The 27,599-nt window shown below is 39.3% G+C and overlaps 1 protein-coding gene across 3 annotated transcripts; it reads left to right on the forward strand.

The window, feature by feature from the left end:
• The first annotated feature begins 919 nt into the window (after nt 1-919).
• On the forward strand, nt 920-27,589 carry MYB (MYB proto-oncogene, transcription factor). Of its 3 annotated transcripts, none has more exons than XM_040350477.1 (16): nt 920-1,055; nt 7,119-7,233; nt 7,851-7,922; nt 8,056-8,148; nt 9,237-9,457; nt 11,412-11,634; nt 12,720-12,788; nt 14,217-14,324; nt 14,958-15,200; nt 17,457-17,780; nt 18,187-18,332; nt 19,814-19,928; nt 20,021-20,146; nt 22,079-22,177; nt 23,146-23,238; nt 27,166-27,589. In XM_040350477.1, exons 1-16 carry the CDS (start codon nt 1,033-1,035, stop codon nt 27,274-27,276), a joined length of 2,181 nt encoding a protein of 726 aa, XP_040206411.1. In that variant the 5' UTR covers nt 920-1,032; the 3' UTR covers nt 27,277-27,589. The 3 variants fall into 3 exon arrangements, with proteins under 3 accessions (XP_040206411.1, XP_040206413.1, XP_040206412.1); XM_040350478.1 differs by lacking the exon at nt 920-1,055 and adding an exon at nt 6,533-7,013; XM_040350479.1 differs by lacking the exon at nt 17,457-17,780 and having other exon boundaries at nt 922-1,055.
• Nucleotides 27,590-27,599: the final 10 nt, after the last annotated feature.

The raw sequence follows: 27,599 nt of genomic DNA on the forward strand, positions 1-27,599 counted from the left end.
AGGGCACTAATCACCAGTGTCCGCATTATCAGTGCAGCCCCAACAGTGCTGTCTCACCAGTGCAGCCTATCAGTGCCGCCTATCACAAGTGCAGCCTATCAGTGCTGCCTCACCAGTGCAGATTATCAGTGCCGCCTCACCAGTGCCCATGAGTGCAGCCTTTACCAGTGCAGTCTCATTAGTGAAGGAGAAAAATTACTAATTTACCAAATTGAATAACAGAAACAAAGACTTTTTTTTCTTCAAAATTGTAGGTCTTTTTTTTATTTGGTTAGCAAAAAAATAAAAACCCAGTAATGATTAAATACCACCAAGAGAAAGCTTAATCTGTCTAAAAAAAATAAAAAAAAAGGGTGAAGGTGCCCGGCAGGCAAGTGGCTAAGCTTTGACAATAAAACCTGGAAGCTCTCCAGTTATAGTAAATCAGCCCCAATGTATCTCTGCAATAAGATTCCTAGCTGGAGTTCAGCTTTGATAGATGCATGTGCAATAATATAGTAAAAGCTCCTTTTGAGGTAAAAATAAGTTAGTTTTGAGGTGAATTAGCTGTGAGTGAAAAGTGTCAGCCCCCATTACCTTACCTACTAAAGCCCCCCCTCCCCTCCTGTATTGTGGTGTCACACCTGTGTGCACACATCTTCCACACACCCCAGTGACAATACGTTCCGTGCTGCCGACCACTGACATCCTTATTTACTCTCCGCACCTCCCAGAGCGGGGATTGTGCCTGAAAGGGCGCCTGTCCTTTGCCGCTGCCTGCACCCTCCCGGCACTGCCGAGCCGGCGGAAGAGCGCGTGCGCAGGGCGGCAGATTTGGCGGGAGGGGGGCGTGCCCAATGTGCTTTTGTTTTAGGGGGAAATCTGTGTTTACAGTCCTTGAAGTAAACCTGTCCCCTCCTCAGACTCCTCCCCCCCTCCCCCGGAATAGGCTCTCCTCCTTTTTTTTCTCTCCAAGCCCCGCACTCTCAGTGCACTGTAATCCTCTGAGCAGGGAGCATACTCACCTTACTCTCCCCTGACCTTCACCTCAGGATGGCCAGGAGACTCAGGAACAGGTAATGACAAGTCATACACATAGCTCACCTTCTACAGCCTGACACCTAGCTGCTGGACCCTTCTTCTTATTATTACTACACTGTGCCAGGCACACACACACAGAGACATGTGCGGGATACAGAAGAGGAGGACGGGCACCTGCTGTCTGCCCCCACCATTGCATTATGTAGTAACAGGTGGATGAGGAGCTCCTTCCTTCTCCTCTCAGCACACCGCACGTGGTTCCAGCACTCAGCGCTGTCCTATACGGGACTTTCCTCACTACTGACCGGCATCCCACTCCTCACCATCAGCAGCACAGTACGAACACTTCCATTGGGGGGGACACAGCATCCATCCCAGCTGCTGCTTTCCTCCAGTCTTATGTCATTGGGAGCCGGGCACATCGCTCTTATGTATTGTTCATAGAGATCGGTGTGATCCCTGTATAGTGCACAGGTGGGGGGCCAGAGAAATATACATATCTATATAGATCTATGGATGGCAGTATTCAGAAACCTTCCATCTACATTGCTCATCAATACTAAACATTGAATATAGAGCTTCCAATGTCAGATTAAAGCGAAAGTGAATTGCTGTAGATGGTGCATTATATCTGGAGATGTGTATATAATGCAGGGGTGGGGTATAGGAAGAATTACAGTATTGATTAGTATTTGATCATTAAAGGTATATCGATAATATACAATGAATATACATAAAACATCCAAAAGTCAGATCTGGGCCATAGAACTGGAAATGAATTGCTGTAGATGGTGCATTGTTGTTAAACATGTGTGTGTGTATAATGCAGAGGTGGGCTATAGGAAGGATTACTGTATTGATTAGTCTTTGATCACAAAAGGTATATCAATAATTTACAACACATGTAGAGCATCTAAAGTCAGATCTGGGCCATAGAACTTAAAATGAATTGCTGTAGACGGTGCATTGTTGTTAAACATATGTGTGTGTATAATGCAGAGGTGGGGTATAGGAAGGATTACTGTATTGATTAGTCTTTGATCATGAAGGTATATCGATAATATGCAATGAATGTAGAGCATCCAAAGTCTGATCTGGGCTATTGAACTGAAAATAAATTGCTTTAGATGGTCCATTGTTGCTAGACATCTGTCCATATTGCAGAGGTGGGGTATAGGAACGATTGCAGTATTGATTAGCCTTTGATCATAAAGGTATATCACTATTATAAAATGAATGTAGAGCATCCAAAGTCTGATCTGAACGATTGAACTGAAAATGAATTGCTGTAGATTGTGCATTGTTGCTAGACATGTGTGTGTATAGCACAGAGGTAGGTGGTATATATATATATATATATATATATATATATATATATATATATATTGCAGTACTGATAACATTTCTATCAAATGGGCTCATCTGAACTAAGCACTGAATGTAAAACTTCCAATGTCAGATCTGGCCCATTGAACTGAAAATGAATTGCTGTCGATTGTGCATTGTTGCTTGACATGTATATATTTGCAGAGGTGAGGTATAGGAAGTATTGATAAACCTTCGATCTAGAAGGCTTGTCAATAATACTTACTGAATGTAGAGCATGCAATATCATATATGAGCCATTGAACTGAAAATGACTTGCTTTAGTTGTGTGCACTGTTCTTAGGGATGTGGCTATAGTAAAGTTACAGTATTGATGATTCTTCCATCTAGAAGGGTATATCCATACCATATGCTGAATGTAGAGCATCTCATGTCACATCTGGGCTATAGAACAGAATGAATTACTTTAGATTGTGCATTGTGTGTGCAGTACAGTGATGGGGTATAGTGAGTATTGACATATTAATTAGTCTTTGATGTAGAAGCTTACCGATACTAAACATTGATAATAGAACATCTAATGTCACATCTGGCCTTCAAAATAGAAATGTATTGCTGTAGATTGTGCACTGTTTTTAGAGATGTGCGTTAAGTGCAGAGGTGGGGAACAGTAAGTATTTCAATATTGATTGGTCTTTGATCTGGAAGGCTTATCAATACTAAACACAATGAATACAGAACATCTGATGCCAGGCTGGCCCATTGAACTAGAAATTAAGTGCTTTGCATTCTATGAGCATGTGCCAGTGTAGCGGCTGCACTGTTGTAACGTGTCATTGTTGGCTTGGCCCGTTCTCTGCAGGAGAGGAGGATGATTTGTTTTCTGGCACAGCTCGCTTTTCTATGATTGTTTTACCTGTAGACAAACCTGATTCAAAAGCCATAGCCACTGTATATGGTTGTGTCATTTTTGCAGGCTGCTGCATGCTTTTTCACCCAGTAGTATCTCATACATGTGTGCTTTCATTTTGGCTCCTAGTGTGGTTGCTCTATTGCTGGAAAGTGGAATATCGGTTATCTGTCGCCTGCATGTGTGTATTTGTATGCTGATAGGAGAGTTAATAGGTTGTTTTAGGGGCAATTTCAATTTTGTTTAATTGGTCTTGAAAAAGAGCAGTTTTCCCTGTGCCCCTGGTGGTGTGCCCTGTGCCCCTGGTGGTGTGCCCTGTGCCCCTGATGGTGTGTCCCTGGTGGTGTGCCCTGTGCCCCTGATGGGAATGTAGTCCTTGTGAACTTGAACTTGCTCCTGCTGTCTTTTGTATTTGCACTAAAACTTGTTCTGCTGCTTGATTATTGATGGTATCTATAGGACTCAGATATCAGATCCTAGCTTACAAATGTGATCACTCACTGGGTCAATGCATTCGCTTTTTATCTGTGAATGTGAACAGTGCAAGACAATCCATATCCATTAGTAAATACATTGGACATCATCTTACCTAGCGTGGGTTAGTTACCTATAAATTGGCGTGGTGACATTATATATAAGCTCCTAGCTTACATTGTGTGGTTATTATGTTTAAGCATTTACTTTTTTATGTGAATAGGAACAGTGCAAGTCATGACATTTTTTATTATTATTTTTATTGGTACTTATATAGTGGCAGCAATGTATGCAGCACATCATTCCATCATGCAACATCAGTCCCTGTCCTCAAGGAGCTTACACTCTAAGGTCCCTAACTCACATTCATTCATACATACTAGGGCCAATTACGACTGGAGCCAATGAGCCTACTGGCATGTCTTTAGATTAGTAAATGCTTTGGATGTCATTTAACATAGAAGAGGTTAATTACCTACACATTGGCATGGTGGACTGAGATATTAGATCCTAGTTTACAATGTGTGATTATTAAGTCTATGGTTAAATACTCAGGCATTAGCGTGGTGGGCTGAGATATTAGATCCTAGTTTACAATGTGTGGTTATTACGTTTATGGTTAATTACTACTAGTGGTGTCATCTTGGCCTATTTGTAAAAGTGGCAAAACATCCCCCACCCATGTGGTCACCTATGTTCCCTTTCACCTCTTAGGCCATTGCATAACTGAGTTCCTTCCAAACGTACAACTTACTGCTTACCTTACTCTAACCACAGTCTGATGAAACCAAATATTTAACCCGCTCTTTTGTTGGCAGTACTGTATGATCTGTGCTAAAACAAAGAACACGCATGTATGTGCCTTCAGCTGTCTTTGGGTTGTTGGGTTTTTGGCTGGTAAATTCTGTAGATACTTGCACTATCACACAGATGATCTCTCTTTCACAGAGTAGTTTCATTTGACATCATCTTTTTCCATAGAGAGACATCTGTTGTAACACTCTGCACTTTTAACTAAGAAGGGTATCTTTGAAACACTTGAATTTGTTTCCTGTCAGAAGACATGCCCTCCTTTATTAATGGAACGTGTATCAGGACCCAAGTACAGAACGTGTGCAGCCAGAAGATTTTAGCCGCTCTTAGGCGCTACTTTTTATGTTTTAGTTTTTTTTGGACAGGCAGCTTGCAAATTGTATGAGAACACCAAGATTTTTCCTTTCACTTAGATATTGCTAATGGGGAAACCCCTTAGTCATAAATTAGGTTGACCTAGTAATTCTAAAACGGCGTGTGCTATTTTGGAAGGGGTCTCAAGTAGATCAAGCAAGATTAAAACAAAAGGACATCATTGCAAAAAGGAACACTGACTTCTTTTTGACTTTCAGCTTTTCAGCACTCCGGTAAACACTGCTTTTGTCTTCTGGCCCATGAAGTGCGTGTGTGTTGGCAATTGTGTTTGTTTACAAAACAACGTGATAGCAGTGGCTTTTGGCCAAATACATATTTTGAAAAGGGAGCTTGTAGATCTGTCTGACTTTTCTCATTAGTGTCATGAGTCACTTCAATGTATCTCTTTAAAGTTTGATCTGGCCATTGAAGGGTCATGCTGATATAACACCCTAAGCCTATATTGTTTACCAATGCAGTGCAAAAGTTAGCTGTTTGAAAGCTTTTCTCATAAAAGGTGATGCCTTTGGGTAGCTACAGCAAGCCCTATTGTAGTTAATGATGTGAGAGGTTTGTTCATTTGTGTGAGTGTTTATTAGTCATACCCAAGTTAAAGTGGTTGTAAACCTCAGACATGTAATATGAACAAAGCATATCCCTCTGTCGTGTGTACTTGTGTCAATTAAAAGCACTAAGGCAGGGTTCGCACTATCTGCGGTCAAAGCTCACAGCAGGGGGTCCGGTGCGTCCCCGTTATTCATTTCAGGAGCGAATCAGGTCCTCATTTTGCCTAAATTCGCCCTGAAATAGAACCAATGATACACACGACCCTTTCCCAGTGCAGACTGTGGCCGCCCCATGAACCGATTACATTGAGAGCTGGTCACAGTCTCCTGTTAAACAAAACTGCCATCTAATTTGCATAAGTGTGAACCCAGCCTAAAGCTTAGTACTCACTATCAGTTTCTGTTCATTCAACCTAGCGGGCTAAATGAAAAAAAACTGAAGATATTGGAAGGAGCAGCTGTACTAACTATGCAATGTTAGTACATTGATCTCCTCCACTGAGCTATTGTGCTGGCTTCTGTCAAACTGGCTGCTGTACACACGGGCCGAATCTTGACCGGTTTCTATTGAACCGACCCATGCCAACCGATATTCAGCCCGCATGTACGGCCCTTAAGTGTCATTTCTGTCTGCTGCTTTCTTCCTCTGCTAGCAGCATGAATCACTTCTGACCCCCAACTGATTGACAGCCTTAGCTCAGTTCATGTGTGCTGTATGAAGGGGTGTGTTTCTCTTTCCTCCAATCAGCTGTCAGAGCTCTCCTCACTGAGCTCTGCAGAGTGTAACTTCAACTCTCCGCCCCTTTTTTTGGTATTCTCAGACAAGCGTTATGAATTCTTCACCTTGAACACATGTAGAGAAGGGAAGACTGCAGATACACCTTATGTAGGAGGATTTGTTTCATCCCTGTGTACCACCCGAGGATAGCCCCTTTACTGGGTATATGTAAGAACTTGATAAATAGCAACCTTTTGACATATATTTGGTGGGTCCAGTTGTTGCTGTGGTTTGAACAGGACTGAAACATTTTCTGCTACCTTCAATGAAAGATCCATGTGTCAGTTTGCAGTCCTTTCTCCAAGTGTTTGCGTTTTTCCTGAAATAGTTTGCAAAGTATAAACTATTGTAAAGTTGTCCTAAGTATAGATAAATTGGGCATAAAGGTCAGATTGTAAGCTCCTTACTTGACTCACAAGAAGGCGAAGACAAAAGTTTGGGTTGGCTCCAAAGAGTCACAAATGCTGGAGTATTGCATAAAGCAGATAAAGAATCTCAGGCCTGCCTGTGTAAATGACACACAATATCAGGCTCTTTTTACTATCCTTAGACATTCAGGCTTATTTTGACTTTATTGGTGGAAAGGTTGCCAAATGTGCAATTTGCCACTCATCTGACAGCAGAAGCAGGTCTGAACATGTAGAGCACTGAGCAGTCTGCCAGGACCTTTCTCTTGTATCTGTGGATACCAAAAACAGTAGAACCTGTTCACAGTATCAGACCAGCAAAGTAGCGTGCAAAATCTTGTTGTGCAAGATTTCCAGATTTTCAGGTGAAACTCTTGCTTTTTTTTTTTTTTTAAGTGATTTTGTAACAAGGGGATGGTGAATAAAGATAAAATATGACTTTCTGATGTGATGCCTTTGTTTGCCTGCAGCATATACAGCTCAGAGGAAGATGATGACGACATAGAAATGTACGAACATGATTATGATGGTATGCTTTCCAAAGGAAAACGACACTTGGGAAAAACACGATGGACGCGCGAGGAGGTAACTTGTTGCTGTATGGTTAATGATCACTGGTATAGATTTATTGTTTGCTCTGGGGTTTGTTATATGTATCATGATTCCTCCAGGGGCTCTAACCTCACTGACTTACTTAGACATCCAAGTTCGAGGTTTGTTATAGATTGGTTGCTTAGCGAGTGACAGGGAGTGCACCTGTTATTATTTTTTAAGTTAACTGGCAGCTATTCTTCTGAGCTGTTTGCTTACTGAAGTAATGTCATATTTAATTATACAAAACTGAAGAGCAGCCTTTGTTTATACTAGCTATCATACTTTTAGATTTCATGCACTACCTTTAATGGCTTGCACAATATGCATTAAGGCAGGGGTCTTCCAACTTTCCATTTTTTTGTCCTTCAGACCTTAGGGGGGCTGGACTGTGGCCAGCAGGAGTGGAAATTTTCCTGGCATCGGTGGGAGTAAACATTACATTTGATATTAGGTGGAGGAATAGTTGCCCATCGTCTGTATCACCATACACCATAGACCAGATATGGGGAGGAGGCCAGATACAGTTACATTTCTGATTACCCGGCCAAAAATATTGGACTATAATAGTGGGATAATATTTGAAGCTAACTTTTTTTGCATTGTTACAGGATGAGAAGCTGAAGAAATTAGTAGAACAGAATGGCACAGAAGATTGGAAGGTTATTGCTAGCTTCCTTCCGGTAAGTCTGTCAATAAGTACAGAGAAGTATGATCAATATACAGGACATACTTCATTAATACACTTAAAACCGATAAACATTCCTGGTATAACAATGGAATAATTCTGATCTCTGTTTATTTCTATCATCAAAGAATCGGACAGATGTTCAGTGCCAGCATCGATGGCAGAAAGTTTTAAACCCTGAACTTATTAAGGGACCATGGACCAAAGAAGAAGACCAGCGGGTAAGCCATCCACAATCTTTCTATTCACTGATTATATAGTCATTTTGTTCTGTGTGTTGAAAGAAAGCCCAAGTATAGCCCAAACATTACCCTTTGTTTTGAATAAAGTTGGGAAGTGCTAGAACCTCTCTCATGTATTCATTTGCTGTCAGTGGGGTTGATTTACTAAAACCGGAGAGTGCAAAATCTAGTGCAGCTGGGCATGGTAGACAATCAGCTTCCAACTTCAGCTTGTTCAATTAAGCTTTGAAAAAAAACTGGAAGCTGATTGGTTTCTATGCAGAGCTGCACCAGATTTTGCACTCTCCAGTTTTAGTAAATCAATCCCATAGTTCCCATTTGGGAGATTTTCCAACCTTTCTGACCAGTAGACCATACATGAAGACAATTAGAACAAAACGTCCCAGTGGTGGGGTTACAGGTAACAAAAAAAAAAAGCACACATTTTAGCTCTAACCTATTTTTTCAAATCGATATACATTTTTTGACTTGGCCTCTACAGTTATAGATCAGTCAAAATTTTATAAAAATTTAACCTTGATATACGTACACGGAGCACAGCCTGCCTCCTTAGTACAGTAGTGTTTTATCCAGCCAGTGCTGTAGTATACCAGTCCATCCTAGTCCTTTCTGTTATGTGGTGGTCTGAGGAGCGCTGTTTTTCGAGCAGAAGAACTGTACTAAAAAACAGGCACTGAAGATTTCAAGCAGATGTAAAACAAAATTACAGTCTTACTCTAACAGAGAGGATTACACAGCACATTTTTCTATAAATAAACTCCCAGTGTGAGTTCCTCTCCAGATTCTAGATGTAGTGGCTTAAAGAAAGACCAGTTTAAAGTAAATTTGGTGGACTTGCAGACTTTAGCATAGTTCTAGGGCTTGCTGGATAGCATTATTTGGCACAGTGCTTGATTTATTTTCTTGCCTGAAAATGTTCTTTAAATTTAATAAAACATTTTTTTTTAGGAAAAGTGTTTGTATGAATCAAAAAGTAAAGCATATACATGCACCACTCCTATTTTTATCACTGTTGTCATGTTTTTAGCTTTGTTATTTAAGTGTTACAAATTATTCTATTTCTTAAGGTGATCGAACTTGTACAGAAATATGGCCCCAAACGGTGGTCTATCATTGCCAAGCACTTAAAAGGGAGAATCGGTAAGCAATGCAGAGAGAGATGGCACAATCATCTGAATCCAGAAGTGAAGAAAACCTCCTGGACAGAGCAAGAGGACAGAATAATATACGACGCCCACAAACGTCTTGGAAATAGATGGGCAGAAATTGCCAAGCTTCTTCCTGGGAGGTAATAGAACAGGCATCCCATAAACATTGTTCTGATTAACTGTGGATTCAAATAGTATTGCTGGCTGTTCTTCCTTATTTTTTTACTCAAGCTTGTTTTATAGGCATACAAAATTTGTTTCCAGGTCTTTCATTTACTGTTTAATAAATTTTTATTGTTGTAAGCCTAATCCACTGAAACCCAGTAAAATGTCTTATTACTTAAAAATATTCACTTAGGCAGCACAGCATGCTTTAATTAAAAAGTAAAATGTTGTGTATGGCTTGGGATTGTATGTTAGTTTGCTAAAGAGCAACTCCAAGTTTAGAGTTCCCTAGATTGTAATTATTGTAATTAAAATGAATCTAAACCCAAAAACAAAAACATGATATATTTTAGCTTTACATGTGATGGCTGCATTAGTTTGTATTTTCAGGCTTTTTCCACTTTATTTTTTTCCTAGTGATCTGGCAAATGACACACTCCTTGTCTCTGGGTGGCCATATTTACTCCTCCACTTTATCTGTGGATGGGGCCAAGTTGCCACTCAGACAGAACTTTATACAAATTTTCCTTTGTTGATTTCGATGACATGGATGATGATGGGATTTATAGATTAAATCCCAGGCTTTTTCCACTTTATTAGGCTGCTCACAGGATGTGACAAGGACACTGTATCTATGGGGAGATCAACAGGTATTTTCTGCACTTTATGAAAATGTTTTTTTTGCCTGAAAAATTTAACGAATGCAGCAATCAGATCTAAGCATTGATAAGCAGCGGTATGTTACATTTTTGTCTGTTATCCATTTAGGGCCAATTCACACTGCAACGCAGAGCGGCAGGAGCAATTCACTGATCTGGCCGTTTTGTGTAGCTAGCCATGCTAGGGGGCAGTGTGGTGCACGATTCAGCACATCACATGGGTCTCTTTTTTAGTTTGTTTGTTTTGTACAAGCTTTATTTGATGTGTACAAAACATACACTTCATTCACTGCAATTCTGCATGGTGCTCTGCGATAAAATGCAGCATGTCTGTATTTTCCTGCAGGATGTTCCACTGTGCGAGACTGCATTGCAGTGTGAATGGGACACATAGGAAACAATTGTTTCCTGTGCGTCCTTGCAGTGACAGACATTATACCGTGCAGTAAAATGTCTGTAACCACATTTAGTGTAAATTCGCTTTTAGACCCCTTTCACACTGAGAAGTTTTTTAGGCAGTTTAGTGCTAAAAATAGCCCCTAAATACAGCCTGAAAAACTCCTGCCCTGCAGTCTCAATGTGAAAGCCTGAGTGCTTTCACACTGAGGCGATGCGCTGGCGGGACCGCTCCAAAAGTCCTGCCAGCAACATCTTTGGAGTGGTGTGTTTACTGCTCCTCCACCGCTCCTTCCCATTGAAAACAATGGGACACCGCGGCTATAACGCCGGCAATGCGCCTCTGCAGAGGCACATTGTGGACGGTATTAACCCTTTTTCGTCCGCTGTTAAAACCGCACAGCTAGCTGCCGAATACCGTGGCAATTTCGACGGTATAGCGCCTCTAAAAATAGCGCCGCTATACTGCCACGGCACCTCTCGCCCCGGTGTGAAAGGGGCCTAAGTGTTTACAGTTACTTTTGTGATATGTGCTTTTGCTGTCAGCACTCTGTAGTTGTGGGCAATAGCCACATATGGATGTTGCCAACAATGGGGCTGAAAACTATTTCCAAAGGCCTGTAGTGTAATTCACTGGGAGTATGTGTGTGCCAAATTCAGAATTTTACACCTTAAAATTCTGAAGTACAGGATCAGAGGTAAGCATTATGCACATGTTTACACATACCTCACCCTGTTTAGCGATCTTTAACATTTGGAGTTATTTTTAATAAGTCCTCATCTTGACCATACTCCATGAACTTTTTTATAAAAGCACTTTTTTAACATCAGAAGTTCTTTTCTCCAGTAACATTTAAAATTTTATATTGGGCAGGACGGATAACGCAATCAAGAACCACTGGAATTCTACTATGCGACGCAAGGTCGAACAGGAAGGTTATCTGCAGGAATCGGCCAAAGCCAACCAGTCTTCTATAGCCACAAGCTTTACAAAACACCCCTTAATGAGCTTCACAACTCACAATGCACCTTCTGCACAGCTTTCTCAAAACAGCCATGTCCCAAGTTTCTACTACCATCTGCCTGAGCCACCAAATGTAAGCAACGTGTGCAGTAACTTACATCCTTGGATAACGTTTACATAACATTTTTTTGCTGATTAGCATTGTACTACAGACTGTTTTACAAAGGTATATTATTGAAGAGCTTTAAATATTATAGACATTTATTCGCATTCATTTCCCATCTTTTAAAATTAAATTTATTTTAAAATAATACAAAAAAAGCATATTCTTCTATCCTGATTGGAAAAGGAGCTGTGAACACAAGTTTCCTCACCCCCGTTTTCTATTTTCAAGATAAGACTAGCATCTTCCATGATTCCTATAGGGCCTTTTACACTGCCCGATCATTTTCCTTTGGCTTTCAATACATGTTCACAAACCAAAATACTCACCTGACTTGATTTTTTTTTCCAGCACAATACAAGACAATGCATGTTTCTATTATTGTGTGCTGGGGGGAAGGAGCATTGGTTTTGTTTTTGTATTTGTGTTGGATGTCATTTACCATGAATCGTGATGACCACATGGTGCACACGCACGCCAGAACAAATGTGCAAGCGGGATTAATGACTTTCAAAGCAATTGTATTTTACATGCCTAATTAAAATGTGGCACATTTGGTATTTTACAATAAGCTACTGCTTGTATGTTCGGAAATGGTAACTTTCATGTTGCATGAACATAAGATATTTGAAAACAAGCCAAAAAATTACGAATTTCGACCGGAGATGCAAATATAGATCAAATTAATGGTTTTGGTGGTAGCAGTGCTTCATCATAATCATAAAAGCTTTTTCAAGAGACAGAGGGCAAATCCCTCCTAGTTTGAATATGTGGAGGACTAATGCAAACATTTATGCAAACCTTTTATTTATGATATAGGGGGAGTGTATTTTACTTACCTGATAGTGGAACCACACCTATTGTGTAGTAACAATGGTTACTGTGTACAATCCATCACAAGTTTGAAAAAATGGTATGATTTAACTTATGCATGCAAATAATGGAGACTATACAAGCAATACACATTAAAACTGCTACTAGACTACATTTGAAAACTGTTGTATGAAATGGTGTGCTTTATTGTCTCACGTCTTCTTTTTGTTCTCTATTCACAGGCACCTTATCCTGTAGCACTTCATGTAAATATAGTCAACGTCCCTCAACCAGCAACTGCTGTTGTCCAGGTACTTTTTCCTGAAAGTCATTTATTAAAAATGAATATTTATGGCTGACATTTATTAGCTATGTTGTCTCTTCTCCTTCAGTATATTGTAGAATTGTGATCTGTTAGTTATCTATGTGTAAAACTGGGTATACACTAGTAGAATTTGATTTGACATTTTTAGTTGTGAGAACATTCGTTTGTTATTCTAATCTATAGTGGGGTCAAATCCGTGTTCATTTTCGACTGCAATGAGGAGAAAATTAAAAGAAACAAAAATATCCTCGAATGTATGAATTTCTAATAGTGAATGTGGTTTTCATTCAGTAAAGTCCATTCCTTCTAATATCGAATTTTAATAGATGATGACATTTTCAACTACTTTTGAACGATATTCAAATGTTTTGAGAATTTTTGTATGTATTTTTCTAGTGTGTACCCAGCTTACCAACTCATGTGAATATCATATTTGTACATTATGATTAAGTTGATGCACACAATCTTGTTCTTTATACTAGTCTTAGAGCTTCCACCCAGGAGCTAATTTGTGGTCATTGTGAAAACACTCATATAGCAAAAGGAAAAGCCAGGGAAAGGGGAAGTTATGACTAAGCAAGAATAGTGGAGTATTTTCTATTGTGTGCTATTGTTATCACAGTCTTTAGGTTTGGGCATAGATTAGTTTATGATGGAACTTGCTGAGAACAAAGCATACACAATTCAGCTTTTCAATGATCAAATTAAAGTGTTTTTGCTAAAGCCTAGTACACACTACAATTTTTTTTTTTTAGCAGGGCTGAATTTTAAAAACTGACAGCTCTGGAGCAGCCACTGTACTAACCATGCAATGTTAGTACATCGATATCCCCTACTGTGCTATTGTGTTCTGACAGGGGAACGGTCCCCCACCAGAACACTCCGGTCAGTGGGAGCTGATCGGCAGACCTTTTTCAGGTCACGCCCCTTCAACAGAAGCTGGGTGAACGGCCGTGTTCTGTCAGACTGGCTGCAATACACACGGGCCGAATGTAGGCTGTTTTTTATTGAACCAGCCAATGCGGCCCACATGTACTAGGCTTTAGTCTAACAACCAGGTGACACACTAGGAGGTAACACACAGGGAGGCAACTTCTATCTCTGAATAAGTTGTTGCAGAGCTGCTACTACAGTTCTCACCTAACAGTGACAGCAGGGCACATGTGCTGAGGACAAGAAGGCTTTGGGACTCATTCGCTGGGAGACTTTCCAACAGTATGTAGAATATTATATAAGATATTGTTAAGTAAAAAGTGCAGCTGATTGTGTGAAGTGCTCAATAAAACCCACTAGTTGGCTAGAAACAGACCAATTTATTGCAGACAGTTCAGTTTTTCCTTTTTAAAGCTTTCTGACATCTGACTAAAGCTTACCAAATTATTGATTTTTTTGTTTCTTATTTGTGTATTTTTAGAGACACTATAATGATGAAGATCCAGAAAAAGAAAAGAGGATAAAAGAGTTAGAGTTACTACTTATGTCAACAGAAAATGAACTGAAGGGACATCATCATGCAATACCAGTAAGATTGGTCTCATTTATCCTAGGTTCTGCAAACTATCCAGAATCCAAATAAATTAGGTGTTTGGCATAGCAATCAATTTGTCCTTTTAACAAAGATTAGATCTTACACATTCTTATGTGGTTATATGCACCAATAGACACATTAAAATACTGCCTTTGAGAACTAACAAAATATAAAGTATAATGTTGTTTAGTCTTATCTTTTTGACAACATTTTGTTACATATTTACACTTTAATAGGTTATTCATGCTATTCCCATCAAGGTATAAATGTTAATTATCCTGTATTACAGTAGATATAGTATCAATTACACGTTTTTGGTTAAGGTAGAACACTTCAGTCGAGAAAGAGGTCTTATCTTTTAAACGTTTTATTAAACATGTACTGTGACCTCGCTGCATGTGTATCTCCGTAGTATGAAATAGTCATTGCATGATGACACAACACATAGCAGCGTATTTCAGGCTGGCTACTACATTGATGAAAGGAAACATCTTGACAACTGTTTCAGAAGTGCAAGTACTTTAGATGATGCAACAGCTTTTATCTGGCCCATAGCTGTGTGTGAGACACCTTGAGCAATTTCATTCTAAGTTCCTCCTTTTTTTTCCATCTCTTTTTGTAAAACAGAACCATGCAGAAGAATATCCCGTGTGGCAGAGCACAACAATCGCTGACAACTCTAGGCCCCATGGTGACAGTGCACCTGCCTCTTGTCTTGCGGAACCCCATAACTGTACACCTTCTCCTCCATTGGACCATGGGTGCCTTCCTGAAGAAAGTGCTTCACCAGCTCGGTGTTTTGGTGTAAATCTGTTAATACAGATGAAAAATGTGCCTGAATACACTGATACTTTGCAGTATATTGATCCTGTAAGTAATGCAGACATTTCACAGATCAAGTTCAAATAAAAAAGATGAAAGTGGCAATGTGAATATTCATATTCATGAGTAGCGCACATCTTCTACTAATTAATTTTTTGTGTGCCGCTAAATTTCAAGTTCCCACTTCAGTCCATTTAGTAAAGTCAGGAGTTCTGTTGCACTTTAGTTCAGAAAGCAATGCCACTGTTTTGCATTCAGAATAGTTTGCTGTACCTTAAAGTGATTGTAAACCACAGAAATGAAATATGAACAAAGCATATCCTTCTATAGTGTGTACTTGTCTCAATCAAGATCAGTAAAGGCCCTTACACACAATCAGAGAATCCTACTAAAAATATCCATCGTATGATAATCTGATTGTTAGTACACAGCTTTTGTCTGAAATTATCCGAAGTGACTAACACGAAAAGTTTTCCTGTACGATACAAGATCGTACACTTTTCGTTTAATCAGTACAGTTTTTGTCTAAAAATACATTACAAATACAATACATTACATCACTTCCAAATTTTTATTCTGACGTACGAGAAGTTTCGTCCTTTGGTAACCTATTTCATTTTGATAGGGACACTAGCATGCAACAAAAAAAATGGACAATCATTTGTCAGATAATCTTATTTTGTATACTAGGCTTAAATAATATTTCTGTCTGCTGCCCCATTCCTCTGCTAACAGCATGAGACACTTCTGACATACCTCCAGCTGATTGACAGCCTCAGCTCTGCTTGGGGGTGGGAGGGGGGGAGGGGGGGTTTCTTCCCTTCAATTAGCTCTCAGAGCTCTCCTCATTAAGCTCTGCAGAGTATAATTTCAGCTCTTGTCCCCTGTTTTCTGACAGCTCAGGCAAGCTTTATACAATTTGGACTTATATGCAGAGGAGAAAGGGCTGCAGATAAACAGGTACCAATGTATGTAGGAGGATTTGCTTCATCTCTGTATCACCTAAGTGGGTATTTTGAAGGGTTTACAGCGACTTTAAAGTGTACCTGTACTAAAATGTCTGGCAGATAGATGATTAAAGTAGACACTACTTCCTTTTATGCAACAACAACCTTTTTCACAGTGCCACTGTAGCCTGCACAATTCCCCATGTAAATGTCCACAGACACATGGCAATAGGTCACTCAGACATTATGCTCTATCTGCTGGGTGTCATGCCTACTCTCCCCAGAAGTCAGAATTGATTTGTAGGGCTCCGGTGGAGCTGCAAGGAGAATTGTTGTAATGCAGAGGCACCTTATGTTGCCAATTATGAGATCCTTTTCCAATCCTTTTTTGCTAGTATAGGTTTATATAGTGTATGCCTGCCTTATACTGTATATTTACCAAGCGGAATGCAGTTTCTTATTTTGTTTTTATTTCCTTTTCTTTTTCAAGCTTAAACCTGCATGTTATTTGTTTATTAATACTTTGCTTCAATGGTTATTCCAACCAGTACTAAATGTGCATTTTAAGTTAAAAGAAAGATTAGTTATTATCTAAATAAGTAAATAGTTGTAGACCCATACAAAATTGATTGTGATGTGTTGCTTAGACTAAGAACCAAAACCTGAAAGCTTTGAAGTATAGGATCAGCTATTCCTGGCTTGTAATTAAAAGTGGTAGTTTGGAAAAAAAATCATCTTGATTCTGTCTTAACCACATACTGGGTTGCTAACCCGGGTCAAGCATGCAGCCAGTGAAGTCTGAACTCCCTTTTCTGCATGCTTGTTCCAGGTCAGTGACTCACTTAGTAAAGGAAGCTAGGATCAGGTCAACAGCTCCATAGCCTGCACCTTTCTAAACAAGTCAGTAATGGTAGTGTGCACATTTTTAATCATAACATGTTCACTTTAAGCAATGTAGCACTTTATGAGAGCCAAATACTTACTGATATGGATCGATTTATTTAATCCTCCCGTTGGTGCATGTCATTTTATTTATTCTACCCTTAAATTGTGCTAATCTTTTCCAGTTAGTACCATATTTTGTATGATTTGATAAAATGTTTAACTTTGTTGCATGGCCTGGAAAAGATACACAGTTGTCCCCTAAAATACACATACAACTGGTTGAGAAAACGTGTGATAGAGTATATAGCCCTTTTGCAACAATGTATACACATACCTAATGAAAGAGTGAGCACAACTGTTGCATCATTTCTTGATTGCTCTATATATGTGTAAGTAGTAACCTATTTTGTGGAAGTTTTTAAGGCAGCGCCTTACAATTTGTTAAAGTTGCGTGCCTCCTACATTGTTTCAGGATTCTTCATCATGGAGTGAAGTCAACAGTTTTGAAACCAGTGAGAACACAGATTCCTCAAACAGCAGTTCTCCCTCAGGCCAAGACTCAGAGCCTCCGGAGGAGATGGGCAGCCTGTGTGGCCCCGGGGCTGTACCTGATACAGACACAGGCAAAACCATGCTCTGTATGGGTTCTCCCACCTCGCCCAGTTCCCTAGATTGCTCAAAGTGCAGCCAGTCGCCGTTGATCGTCCTGTGCAAAAAGAGAGGGCGTCTCAGTTGCCTAACCGGTGGAGAGAGTGGTCTCTCCCCTATCAAAAGCCTGCCTTTCTCTCCCTCTCAGGTAGATGATGACTTCTGCAAAATGATCACTACTTCTCATCAAAGAATTAACAGTATAGAAAGTAAATGTTTGGAAACAATGACTAATTCCTCTCACACCCATTAATTTCACTTTGTGATTAATTCACTCTTACACATGGAGCTCTGAAATGAGTTTAGCAGTAACACTAACTGGTGTTTTTATTTGGCACTTTGGAGAAGGCTTGCTGGTTCTTTCTGTCTGTTTGCTCTTGCCCTTTGGTAATGGCGTTCTGTAACACTTTTCTGAATATCCTATTTCTTTCCAAAATCCTTTACTTAGTGTGCTTATTAGTATTAGGGTAACGTGTTCACAGACTTGCAACATATTTTATGTACTATTTCTTTGAACAGTATAGTAATTTATTCATTGTGATTTCTCTTTGCAGTTCTTGAATCCAGTGTCAGCACATGAGGGGATGCACATCGAGCAACCAACTCTAAGCTCCACTCCATTGTGTTCTTCCCACAAGACCACAATTACCACACAACTTCACCGGGACCACACAACGCGACTACAGAAAGAAAATCACATGTAGGTTTTTTTCCCCCCTAAAATGCACTATATGGGCAAAAGTATAAGGACAACCCTCAAAATGGTTGCGTTCAGCTGTTTCGCCAGTCACATGACCAAACGCCAAGTTAACATTTAAGTATAGATCGACTTTTAATCATATATATAGTGGTGTTGATTTACCTAAAGGTGTTGTAATGGTTCGTCTTTTATTTTCTAAATTGGTTCCTTTAAGCTAGTGCATTGTTTGTTCACTTACCTTTTCCTTCGATTTCCCTTCTAAATGTTTTTTTTCTTTGTTTGAATTTCTCACTTCCTGTTTCTCCTCGGTAAGCTTTCCACCATCATCCGAGAGGTGGAAAGTCATTTAGAACAGCTTACTAACCCCTTACTGAGGAGGAACAGGAAGTGAGAAATTCAGACAAAGAAAAAAAAACATTTAGAAGGGAAATGGAAGGAAAAGGTAAGTGAACCAACAATGCACTAGCTTAAAGAAACCTATTTAGAAAATAAAAAACAAACTTTTACAAACCCTTTAAGGAAAATAGTCTGTGCTCTGCAAGTGCAGTTGCTCTAGATCTGAGGGGAATATGCAAGAAAAATAAAAACACAGCTTTTTTGCGTGCACACGATTGGATGATAAAAATCAGCAGAGCTTTCCCTCATTTCAGAGCTTCCCCTCATATCTAGAGCAACTGCGCTTGCAGTGCACAGTGTATTTGCCTTTAGTAAATTAACCTCCCTATGTTTTATGTAGTAACTATTCACTTGCCGGATATTTTGCTTAAAGCGGGGGTTCACCCAAAAAAAAATGTTTAACATTACATTCAGCCGAGTTGTCAGAATGCCCGTACATACCGTATTTTCACCGCCGCTTCCGGGTATGTCTTCTGCGGGACTGGGCGTTCCTAACTGATTGACAGGCTTCCGACCGTCGCATACTGCGCGTCACAAGTTGCCAAAAGAAGCCGGACTGTGAGTCGGCTCTATACGGCGCCTGCGCACCGACGTTCGGCTTCTTTCGGCAACTCGTGACGCGCAGTATGCGACGGTCGGAAGCCTGTCAATCAATTAGGAACGCCCAGTCCCGCAGAAGACATACCCGGAAGCGGCGGTGAAAATACGGTATGTACGGGGATAAAATAAAAAAAAAACAGCCGATTGTCATTCTGACAACTCGGCTGAATGTAATGTTACATTTTTTTTTTTTTTGGGTGAACTCCCGCTTTATGCAATTCTGGGTTTTTTTTTTTTCCCCTTTTTTGTGTATGCTCAATATTAATTATTTCATATCTGCTACACTAATTGATTATGAATAGTAGTGCTCAGAATGGTCACTTTGCTTCAGAATTTGAGGTAGCAAATGTGGTTAGCATTTTACAAAGCTAGCTGAACAGGTTTGTTGTCATTTTTTTTCTTTTAATCTGCACTGATGTACAGTTATATTTGTATCAAAACTGTAAAAAAATTGCAACTTTACATTTGCCCCTTGATATTTACAGCCTTAGGACACCAGCCATGAAACGATCAATTTTGGACAGCTCTCCAAGAACACCCACTCCCTTCAAAAATGCGTTAGCTGCTCAGGAGTTCAAATACGGGCCACTAAAACTTTCGGTAAGCTGAACGAAAGGGCTGGTTTGCTCAGGTACAGCAAGTAGGCGTGATGTGCTTTAATGCTTACGATAGTTTCTCTTACATTCTTTCAGCATCACACCCCCTCACACCTTGCAGAAGATCTTCAGGAAGTAATCAAACAGGAGTCTGATGATTCTGGCATTGTAGCAGAGTTCCATGAGACAGAGGAACCTGTTCTAAAGAAAATTAAGCAAGAGGTAAGCAAGAAGATCTTCATACAGGCTTCCATGTGTTATACTGTATATTGTATACTTCAGAATAAATATGAATCCTATAACACTATAAAACCATAACGTGTATTTCACCATCTGTAATGCTTTCTAATGTGTTTGGTCCATGCAATTAAGCTGGAATAATGTATTACAGTCTGAGTTATTTATCGTTGTGATATAGGTTGAAACTGAATCACATTTTTTCAGTACTGTAGTAAAAAGGATAATCTGCTCCTCCACGTGCAGCAGAGATTCAGATATTTTAATAAATCTGGCCTGGTATTTTGGTTTTATTTCAAGACATATTCCTTTTTGATAGTAAAATTTAATTTTCACCAAAGTTAATAAGTGTATGTAGAATGTTATATTTTGTCTTGAAAAAAGATTGCACAAATATTATTCATTATTTTAAACTGAACTTGATCACAAAGCAATACCTGTGTTAGAAGCCTCATGTAGAAACTGTCACAAGCAAGCTCTGAGTGTTGACGATTACCTTTATTTAGTTCCATTGCATGCGACAACACTGCCACTGAAGAGCTAAAGTTTGCCAGCTTCAGTAGGGTTGATTTAGTAAAACTGGAGAGTTGAAAATCTGGTGCAGCCGTGCATAGAAACCAATTAACTTCTAGGTATTTTGTCAAAGCTTAACCTCCCTGGCGGTATGATTATTTCAGATTTTAGGTGCTAAAAGCGGTACCATTATTTTGCAAGGAAATTTGGTGTTTTACATTGTAGGCCTGTAATTCTTAGGAATAACTCACTTAAATCTGTCCAAACAATAGTCTAGTAGGCATCCCGGGTATCAAAAAGTTTGAAAAACAAAATCATAAATTATAATATAATAAATAATTATAAATAATTATAACAAATATTATAATTATAATAAAAAATATTCAATAATGTAATCAACTCAAAATCACAGAAATTTGCTCAGTTGCAGAATTGTCGCTGTCATTACTTTTATTTTTTTATGACGAATTTCCCCACAAATCGCTATCGCTCAATTCTGCAAGTGATTATAATTTATTATCGCTGTTTTCTAGCTGCTCTAAAACCACTTTTGACATAAAGGGACACTTTTGGTTGCTATGGAAAATCTACAGTTTGCAGGCAGAAAGAACAGTTTTTATTATATAAAAGAACATGTAGGGCACTGGGCAGACCACTTGGGACAAAGGGGGTGTGTATTTTTTACATACAGTACTGTAATCTATAAGATTACAGTATACTGTATGTAATGTGTTTATTTACTTTTTTGAATTTGGCGCCGTTTTCCGCCCCTGTGCGTCTTAACGGCGCAGGGAACGGAGATCGGCGGCACACAGGGACACTGTGTGAATCGAGCGAGGACGCCGATTGCTCACACAGCGGGGAGGCATCACAGGATCCAGGGACAAGGTAAGTAACTTTGTCTGTAGCTGCTGCAAGGCGATCCCGAGTCTGGCTCGGGGATACCGCTTTTGGTACAGAAATCTTACCCCGAGCCAGACTCGGGAATACCGCCAGGGGGGTTAATTGAACAAGCTGACGTTAGAAGCTGATTGGCTGCCATGCACAGCTGCCCCTGATGCACCCTCCAGTTTTAGTAAATCTCCCCAAGTCTGAGGCTTCTTTTTTTCATGACCAATCTCATTTAGCATTTCATTTAAATTTCCTGAAAAGCTATTTTACTGAAAATAATGCTTGATATGAAAACTGGGCAAAATGGTTATGTCAAAGGGAACCTGTCTTGAAAGAAATTTGTAGTCTAGAAAATGCTACTTGCTTTACTTTCTTGCTAATCTATATCAGCCCACGTATTTGCCTAATGACAGGTATTATTGCAAGTGTTAGGAACTATGCCAACATCTGATTTCTGAAATTTATTTCAACAATGGTATTCTGACATAAGTGGCATAATTTTGTTGTTTTCAGGTAGAGTCTCCAACTCATAAGATGGGAAACGTCTACTGGGAATCTGATAACCTCGTGGCTCAGCTGTTTACACAACACAATATTCTGGAAGATACTCCAGTAAGTCAGCACTTTAATGGAATTGTCTCACTTCATAGTTACTGAAGATAAACCACAGCTTCACACTGTGCAAAGATAATCCGAAAAGACCCTGAAAATTAACTGAGAATTAGTTTTTATTGTTTAAAAACACGTCCACTGTCAAAAGATACTACAAAAAGCTATATGCACTGTCCTTGTACACTACGAATTTGTGTTGGTTCAGCAGGAACTGTCCAAGATTCAAACTGTTAATGGGCAGGCTGGATGTACCAAGTTGATCGAAATTTGCACCATGCATGGCCTGCCTTAGAAGACTAGTTGATGCACTTTATAGGAGTGGACATGTGCAGTCACTTCCTTAAAGTGTATCTAAAGCATTTTTTTTTTTTTGCTAGAGTATATAGGAGGCTTGGCACACTTGACATGGTTTTATTGCTGCCTGTGTCCTCACTGGGGAGAGCCACCGTCCCTATATGTCCTGGTGGCTACTGTCACCTGGTCTAGAAGTGATGGGAATTACACATTTTTTAATAATAATATCACAAAAATAATAGAGATAAAATATTCTAGCGGGAACATAGCATAAAAAAAATTAAAAGGAGTTTTAACCCTTATCTACTCTATCCCAAACTAAAATATATTTTGGCTTTCTATATACTTTGATATAACTTGCTTCTTCTTTTGAAGACTGACATGTCATTAAGGAAGTCTACCCAAATATATATCAGTTATGGTAACCACTGGTGGGTTGACTGGCTTTTTATTATTGTGGTCTCCTATAGTAAGATGATGTGGCCATTGCAGAGAGTTCAGTATAGGCAGCCTTTGTTATGCCTGAATAAAAATCGGTGAAAGTAAGACACCTTTGTAAAAGCTGTAGCAAATGGAGTCACCAAAAACTGTATTTTTTTTTTGCTTCAAAGAAAATCACTGTAAATTATGCAGTGTAATATTAACCAAACAATCTCTTTTGCACTTTTTTACAGAATCTTCTTACCAGCTCTTTTCTGATGAAAGAGGATCACAGGCTGAGGTCATTTACTGCTCAAAGAAATAGATTATTTTCAAGCCCATTACAGGTACTTTGTTATTATTATAACTGAATGCGCACATGGTGAACCAATAATCATTTTGTTTTAGCCATTGTGATATAATATTACAATATAATATACAATATAATACAGTCACATAGCTTACATACTGTATGATAACTGGTTATGCAATAATCTTTGAAAAATGCGAAACTGCATTTATGAAAGCATATCAGTGCTACTTACTTATTCAGCACATGAAACAATCTGTTAGACTAAGGAATCTATAAGCCACTTAACTGACAGCCTGACATTTTTTGCACATGCGTATCACTGGAAATTCTCTGTGGAAAAATGGATTGGCAAGTGTCTACTTACATCTAGAGTTGTTTCAGAGAAATTGCTATGTAGGCCCCTTTCAGACGGACGGCAGTTTTGCCGCAATTTAAAGCATGTACATTTTCAGTGAAATTCAAGGCTCTGGGCACTGCGATTAGCTGCATTTGTACATTGCGATTACGTGCGGTTACATGCAGCCGCGTTTAGCTGCGGTAGTCATTTCCATAGAAACCCTTTTTATTTTTTTTGATTATGATGTGCTTCCTGTTTTTTTTTTCTCACACTGCTATCCGCAGTTGACACAAAAGACTGCGATTACCTGCGGTTAAGTGCATATAGCTGCGCTAAATCGCACCTGGACGCATTCAATTAAATTTTTTCTATTCGCACCAAACCGCATGCAACGAAATCGCAGCTAAACGTTGTGTGTGAATGGGGCCATAGGAAAGCATTGTGTGCTTTTAGCTGCGGTAGAAAACTAGAAAATCCGCAGCTAAAAGCATCATTCTATCCGTCCGTGTGAAAGGCCCCTTACAAGGCATGGAGTTATTGAGGGGTGGATTTACTAAAACTAGAGAGTGCATAATCTGGTGTAGCTCTGCTTACAAACAAATCAGCTTCCAGGTTTTATTGTCAAAGCTTAATTGAACAAAGCTGAAGTTAGAAGCCGATTGGCTACCATGACTATCTGCACCAGATTTTGCCATCTCCAGTTTTAGTAAATCAACCCCTAAATGTCTATCTCATACTTTGCACAATTTGTAAAAGGTCTTTGATCTAGTCACATTCAATAAAAGCACCCTAATGCGGAAGTAGGTATTGCTGGCTTGTTTTTTAAGGTGAAAGCTCTGGATTGTCACCCTTACCCATCCTTCTCTAATTTGTGTGACGTAAGAAACTTGCATTTCAAGTGTCCCAAAACTTCACTGTTGGTGGTTTTTGGTCACTACATGCTGTTAAGGCCCATGCACACGATCAGAAAATCATATGAAAAATACCGCTTTTGAAGTGATTGTATATAATCTGATCGTTGGTACATAGCTTTGAGGGGCTGATCACTAAAGTTCATTAGATATTATCCGAAGGGACAGACACGAAAATGTTTGTTGTTAGATACTGGATCGTACGATTTTCATTTAATCAGTACAGTTGTCCTTTATCACAAAGTTTTATTCTGTTTTATGAGAATTTTCTTAACTTTAGAAACTTCTTTTATTTTCAATGTGAGACTAGCATGCAAAAAAAAAAAAAAAAAAGACAATCGTTCCTCCGAAAATCTCATCATGTGTACCAGGCATTAATGATACATTGATTAAAAGAAAGTTGAAGAATACAAAACCTGCAAAATGTATAATTTTTTAAACAATACCACAGATATCCAGTAGTATACTGGTATTCAGCCACGTGCAATCAACTGTGCCTTTTACTTTCTCTTTAAGCCATGATATTATTTGTGCAGCTGTTTCTTTCAAATTACTATGACACATCTGTGAAATAAGTGTTTGCTTTTGTAAGAACCTCACAATAGCTATCCCAGATCTATGTTTTATTCACCTTGGGAAATAGAAAGTGACTTGTAACACAGATTTGATTAGAAGCAAAATGTCCAGGTTTCACACCATTTTATTCCTTTTTTAAGTCACTATGTTTACTTAACACATCATAAGAGGATATTGACATATATTTTTTTGGACAATGGAGCACTAGGGAAAGGCTTTGTGAACAAGATGCAGGCAAGTTCTCAGAAGTTTTATCTAGGTGTTTAAGTAACATATGCAAACACTGATATGATTGTGAGGTATACGCAGGCTAGGCATTACCATTAAGATTAGTATGCATGTCACACAGAGATATACTGTATGTCAAATTCTCTTATTTATATTATTTGAACAAAAACCTTTCCCAGAATGCTGTATACGTTATTATTCACTGCAGGAGCTGCTCCATCAACCATCCATTAAGATGTTATAATGTAAAACAATCACATAATTATCAATTTCAGCTTTGAGAGAGTGACACCTTCATTATTGCTTTTGGAGGAGGGGCTAAACCACATATTACTGAAAGTAAATCTTATCACTTGAATTTCAAACACATGTTATTTATCCCACTGATACCCACCCAAATACCTGTTTTGAGTTTTATTGACCTTTACACAGGTATCTTCCCATGCCCTTAGGGCTAGTTCACACCACATGCAGTCCAGTGTGTTTTTTTTTAATGCTTTTCAATGGCATAGTTCACACCAGTGCTTGCAGTTCCAGGACTTTTCAGTTCCAGAAAAAAGTAGAACATGCTGCACTGCACTGGACTGTATTAAAATGCACCAAAACCACACTGGAATGCACCAAAAAAACGCAGCGTCGAATTTTCCATCGATTACATCATTTGCGTAAGTCGTTCGCGAATAGGGCTGGACGTAATTTACGTTCACGTCAAAAGCATTGGCTTTTTGCGGGTTAATTTAGAGCATGCGCACTGGGATACTTTCACGGACGGCGCATGCGCCATTCGGAAAAAGCGTAATTTACGTGGGGTCACAATAAATTTACATAATACACGCCCACATCTTCCACATTTGAATTAGGCGGGCTTACGCCGGCCTATTTACGCTACACCATTCTATGCATTAAGATAAATAAACTTCAGTGTGCAGCAGCCTCCTTAATACTTACCTGAGCCCCATCTCGAACCTGCAATGTTGCACAAAAGCCTCGACTACCCGGGACCTTACCTCCTGATTGGCTGAGCCATTGGCTCCCGCTACTGTCAATCAATGTCAGTGAGCCAATGAGGGGAGAAGGGGGGGCCGAGCCTGAATGGACACACAGAGCAACGGCTCAGCTCGGGTGCCCCCATAGCAAGATGCTTGCTGTGGGGGCAGGAGGGAGGGGCCAGGTGCATCAGCGCTGAACCCGAGAGGAGTATAAGGGCTGCTCTGTGCAGCAAGTATAACATGTTTATTTTTAAACAAAATACTTTAATACTACTTTAAAGTATGGAAGCCAGAAGTGTAGCATAACAACCGGGCAACTAACTTTTTCAGGTCAGAAATGGCAGGCTACATATGCCTGTCATGAAAAGTTTACTTTAAATGTGGGTGCTAATATGTATATGAAAATTAGGTAGTAGTATTCAGTTGGATATGCAAATACTAGTATTTATTGACTGTACATACCTAGTTATGTTAATAAAAAAAGTAAACATTTATATGCTTATTTGTTTTTCTGAAGAATATGACTGAAGCCTCGTACACACGACCGAGAAACTCAAAGGGGGAAACACATCGTTTTGCTCGTCGAGTTCCTTGTTAGGCTGTTGAGGATCTCGACGAGCCAAATTTCTCCATTCCCGTCGAGGAAAAAGAAGACATGCTCTCTTTTTGACTCGACGAGATCCTCGACAGTTTCCTCGTCGAAAAGTGTACACACGACCGGTTTCCTCAGCAAAAAAAAGATACCAGCAAGTGTCTTGCTCGGTCGTGTGTATGAGGCCTGAGACAACATTTATTACATTTTGTGACTTGGCTATCTTGGACATATTGATAAAAAAAAAAAAATCCATATTGAGCATGATAAAAAAAATGAATGTATATTTCTATAGCTTTAAAATGAATCTAATCTTTTCTCCCCACAGCAACTTGGCAACACATTGGAAGCAATGTCTTGTGGGAAGATAGACGACCAGAAGCTGTATACAGAAATGTATCATCAATGCATGAAGACGGTATCCACCCTTGTCATGTGATGGGCTGGTTGATCTGAACAAGCATTATCATTTTATAAACACTTAAAAGATAATTTGGGATTCTGTTGAACAATTCCTCTACATTAAACTTTGGGAGTTTTATTAATTGGGACACTTTGTTGTGGTACAACAGTTGGGAGAAGCACAAAGTGCATTTTGTTCTAATTTCTGAGCTTTTTGTTGGATTTTCATCCTACCAATAAAATTATTTGGAGGGTGTACATTTCCATACACAAAAATGAAAATTCTGCCTAAATTATGTGGGCATTGCATTGTAATTTATTACATTTGCAAAATCTGAACAGTTTTTAAAGAACAAGTAA

Source organism: Rana temporaria, chromosome 4, assembly GCF_905171775.1.
Source record: "Rana temporaria chromosome 4, aRanTem1.1, whole genome shotgun sequence".
Lineage (NCBI taxonomy): Eukaryota > Metazoa > Chordata > Amphibia > Anura > Ranidae > Rana > Rana temporaria.